The sequence below is a fragment of the Nuphar pumila genome, chromosome 2 (assembly GCF_984573655.1).
Source record: "Nuphar pumila chromosome 2, dmNupPumi1.hap1.1, whole genome shotgun sequence".
Lineage (NCBI taxonomy): Eukaryota > Viridiplantae > Streptophyta > Magnoliopsida > Nymphaeales > Nymphaeaceae > Nuphar > Nuphar pumila.
The window spans coordinates 127624658-127629710 of record NC_143250.1 but is presented as its reverse complement, the minus strand read 5'-3'; the positions used below and the strand labels follow the sequence as shown (position 1 = coordinate 127629710).

At 40.4% G+C, this 5053-nt stretch overlaps 1 protein-coding gene across 1 annotated transcript; it reads right to left on the bottom strand.

The window, feature by feature from the left end:
• Positions 1–318: 318 nt before the first annotated feature.
• Positions 319–4480, bottom strand: LOC149847062 (NAD(P)-linked oxidoreductase superfamily protein). The gene is made up of 9 exons (XM_089996777.1): positions 3992–4480; positions 3520–3604; positions 2278–2394; positions 2057–2121; positions 1887–1975; positions 1722–1801; positions 1476–1587; positions 1039–1158; positions 319–769 (listed from the first exon to the last, which is right to left on the bottom strand). The coding sequence occupies exons 1-9, from the start codon at positions 4299–4301 to the stop codon at positions 584–586; spliced, it is 1164 nt and encodes a 387-aa protein (XP_089852903.1). The 5' UTR covers positions 4302–4480; the 3' UTR covers positions 319–583.
• Positions 4481–5053: the final 573 nt, after the last annotated feature.

Below are 5053 nucleotides of genomic sequence, written 5' to 3'. Positions count from 1 at the left end.
GAGGCGGGGCGAAGGTGGAGACCTTGTCCCCCGCCCCGCCCCACTGCCATCCCTAAGTGAAAACTAGGGACTTAAGTCGAATAGGTGTGTGTGTGCGCACGCAAATCAGAAAAAATAGAAACGAGGGAACCCTGCCACCTTTTGTAGATATTTTTCGTCCTCTATTACAACAAATCAATTACGTGCGTTTGAATACCTTGATCTCAACCAGATATCCATGGACATGGGGATCGAGGCACAGGCTCATATCAGATCTGAACTCCCATCAAAAGGAAGTGTCTTTAACAGTGAACAGAAAGCAAGATGAAAAAGTGCAGCAAAATGAAAATACCTGTAGGAGGTATTCTAGATATGTTAAGCCGGTTATGCAATCAGCGACTTGACGGCCACATCCCAACTCCCCAAAGAGATTGAGGATTGAAAAAAAGGTATTATACAACAAAATAAAACAAAGAAACCCTCTGAACATGAACACAGTTTTACCACCCACCACCCTCTGAATAAACAAAAAAAAAATCCAAAAAGAGCTTCCTAAGTATCAAAAGACTTCATCTGTATATCAACCTGGTATCATGTCCAGTACCTATGCACGTCTGTACTCGCCACCACAGTCACCGATAACTTCAAGCAGATCTCTTCCTTTCTTTGATACTGACTCAATACTGCTCTTGTCCTCTTCATCCAACTCCAGAGAAAATATGGCAAGCGAATCTTCTATATGTTGGGATAGACCCAATCTTGCCCCTATCATGGATCCTGCAACTGAGGGCTGCATAGGACAAAGCAATTACAACTCTTTTACAACCAAAACTGTCAAACTTGTGCAGAGGAATTACAAATTAGATAGTAAACTGGGTTGGATTGGTGACTGGATTTGTTTTCAACAGATTAATCCTGCATATCCAACCCATACCGATCGAGGTGGCTTTTTGGTTGTTTATAAATCTAAGTAGGTCATGCTACTCCTGTATGTCAGAAACCAAAGTCATGACAATCAGAGGAACCACATTTATTTGTAAGGTATGAAGATTGACATGCCTGGTCCAGTATGTATTTAACAGCAACTGTTGGTATCGAAACCCCATGTTTCACGGCTACTTTCTTCAGTGTCTTAAGCAGTACTTGAAAAAGATTCCACCCTCCCCATGCATCTACCATCTGCCAAATAGAGACATGCATCACCTTTAAATCAATACAAAGGCCTAAGAGGACAGAAGCCTCTATAAGTGAATATTTGAAGGACCCATCAGAGTCATCCACAATTGATCTCACTCCGTTTAAATTGTAGAAAGCCAGATCTGCTCAGGAAAGTAGGCAGCTATATGCTTACACCAAGCACGTTTTACAGATGTTAATAGCAAAAATATCACCAAGGCCTAAGCAAGAAAGTACATTTTTTAACTTTGTCCAAAACTCTGAAACTTTCAACATAAGGCGGATCTAGAAGATTGAAAATTTCTAAAAAAGTGACTTACCCTTTTATATTTCTGAAGGGAGGGAGTGTTCAACGGTGGAGCTGCAAAAGGAATTGATATGTTTGTGTCAAGAAACTTCTCAGATAAGAGGCCACCCATCACTGTCCCATACCTGCATGTTGAAGATGAGATCATATTAACAACAAAATTGTACTGCACCCTTCATGCACACACACACACACACACACACAGAGAGAGAGAGAGAGAGAGAGAGAGAGAGAGAGAGAGAGAGAGAGAGAGAGAGACGTTATAAGTTTAACTCCAGTAAGCTGACACAATTCTGCCATTCTCTGTTGAGGGCGCATGTCAACAACAGAATGTTGTACCTATCAAGCATCAAACCCTAAATTATTTGCTGAAAGACTTTTTATTAAAAAGTAACCAAAGTTCCAACAAAGAGAGAGCTATTACCTGGTTACTAACAACTGGGATCCCATTTTCAAGTATTATGTGCAATCTTTCTGTATCAAAGTTTGTCAAAGCCACAGTCTTAATCTTTCCTGCATATGAATGCATCAATGAGGAATACCCACAAGTTGTGAAACACAAAGAAAGTAACCCATGCAAAAAATAGAATAAACCTTCTTCTTTCAGATCTGTTAGATGCTTCAATGCATCAAGGTACCCAGGATTTGAGTAATCCCACCTAATCAAAGCAGAAACAAGTTACATTACAAACTAACATCTCAAAAATCAGTCAGAGCAGACAGTGGATTGTCTTTGGCATCTTGGTAATGCTTTTCTTATTATCTATCAAATTAACAGTGCTATTAGAATAAAGACAAGTGAAAAAATCAGATACCAGTGAAACTGAAGCATGTCCAGACAGGCAACATCCATTCTCTTTAGAGAAACATTAATGCTATCGCGAACATAGCTACTTGTCATTTTAACTGGGGGAGGCACCCATTTGGTAAGGCTGCAAAACATTTGCAACTTTTAAAATACAATTCGGAAGCTTGCATTTCTGTACCTAAAAACAGAGTATAGTGATTAATTGTTAAACTATCTAATTCATAAACAATTCACAGGGAGATGCAATTTAAGCCTTGATAACCAACTAACTTTCTGATAAAGTAAATTATTGTTTACTAAGAAATACCCATATATCCAAGCAACAAAAATAACATGATGATGCTCCCCATGGTACTAACTTCACCTCCGTTTACATAAATGTGTCTTCAGAACAAGCACAAAAATTCTCACACCAAGACTTTTCAAATTTCTAATAGAAAATCATTCTCCTTCAAGGAAAAAAGGGCAAATGTGATAACAATATACTGGGCTACAAATTAATATCGTAAATAAACAGGCAGATATCGCCAGAAAATTCAAAGTAATTGAGGATATTGAAACATCCATAAAGCATCTCACTGCATACAAGACCTCAAAACTCACCAACAAAAGGTCTTTTTTTGTAGAAGAACTAGATAAAGTTGAAGTAACAAATTTTCATACTCTGCAATTAGATTGTCAAAAGCAGATAAGAATTCTCAACTAGTTAAAACTTGAAGTTAAATACGACCATAAAACATAGAGACTCAGGAACTTGCATAAGCTGGAAGTTGCCTAATAATATAGAACATAGTGAGACATAGGAAATTAAATTTGTTTTTTACACTGCATCGATATCAACAAAGCCTAGACCTATCAAGCAAGTAACAAATCAAGAATGTTGTTGAAAATAGTTTTCAAGGCATTGCATCAATCATACAAGACACTTGCAAGATTGACTTAGCACAATAATTTCATCCAAACTTAACAGTCAATTTCTGGAGAAACAGAGCGAAAAGGGGCGACCAAGAAAAGCAAAACGGAAATTTCAAACAGCAATAGCGAAAAGAGATCAATGGAGGTTCTTCTTTTACTGAACAAACATGGCTTTGAGCCTACATGCTAGACTTATTTTATCCCTTTCCAGACAAAAGTCATGTCAGACACATGCATTTCTAGTCCCTTCAATGATAGTAATGGCATGATTAATGCATCTGGTTCACTAATTTCTCAAATACAAGAGGAACGTGACCGTGCACTTCCAACTCACCCCTTGACCCCATTAAGAAACTCGGGCGGCCGCTCTCGCCGAACTCTGTTGATGAAAATGCCATACAAGTCCTCTGCAGGCCCATCTGAAACATAACGTTCTTAAAATAATTTCAGGAACAAATTTCTAATGGAGGTGGTCAATTTCCCAACAGATTTTATAGCAAAAAGAACAGTCAGCCAAGATTCATGAAAATCAAAGCAGCAATCCACTTTCTCCACCCACACACACACTCTTTCATGCTTATGCCTCGACATAAAACTGCATCTGTAAAACCGCTAAACAACAAAACAAGAACCTTTTCTTTCTTGTTGGGCAATTTCATCATGCCCACTCTGTAATAAAAAAGTTGAAAAATCGACTCCCCAACAACTCAAATCAAGTAAGAATTCATCATTTTTCATAAAAGGAAAACTAGAATTCAAAGGAAAAGGAGACCAAACTCCAGCAGGAGAACCAGAAAGGAGCTCACAGTGGTCGGCCATGTCGAAGGTGGTAAGCCCGGCGTCGGCGTAGCGAAGCATGGCGTCGACGGCGTCGTCCCTGTTGATGCTCCCCCAACCACCGCTCGTCTGCCACATCCCGTTAATAACCCTGCAGATTACCAGCGAGTCGCCGCCGTTCTTCACAGTGGCTCGACTCTCGCCGGCCGTTGCTCGGCTGTCGGTGCCGATTGCCTCGCAACGGCACGATTTCACCATGATGGTGGGTTTCCAGACGCCGTTTTTCCTCGTTCTGTTGTGTGTTTTGGGAGGTAAATGGTTGCCGAGGGTTGCCGCCATGATGGGGAGCTCGGAGGCGAGCAGCAGCAACGACGGTGGTCGATAAGGTTCTTGGCTTGGAGCTTGAGGGACCACGAATACCGGTGGATCCTAAAGGTGCCGAGCGTGGTTCAAATGGAAGGCCGTTACGTATGTGGCTGCTGATCGTTACCCGCTACATCCCTTCGTTTGGCCAAAAACAAGGTCACAAACCTAGATCCTCGGCCTAGAAAAACTCGCGATAAATTCCACAAACGTTGTTCTCTCGAAAGATCTTGGCATGCGCGAGTGCGTGTGTATATATACGTGGATACGTATGTGTATAGAAATATTATCGGTTTGACCCGGACCCGAATCACACAAAACCCTATATGATAAGGGTTAGGTGATGAACAAAGAGATCTGGTTAGAATTCGGGTCATAATCAAAAGGTCCGATTAATATATGGAGCAGAGTATGGTTTGTGAAATTTCATACTAGACCTGAGCATGACCCGAGTTTCGATTAGGATCCGCAAATTTTCAATGCAAAAGAGAGTAGAAAATATTATTTTACCCGGTATGGTTGGGGCCTGGTTCTTGTAATCCTTATAGGATTTAGGTATTTTCTCTTAATTGAACCTGATTCCAGACCCGATACCAGTATCTCAAATCAGATCTGGGTTTGGTTCCACCAGAGTTAGAACCAAACCCGACCCATTAACACCCCTACTTATGGGTTCCAATATCAGGAGTGAAAAAACTTATTTTTTTACTTTTTATTTTTTTCATGTA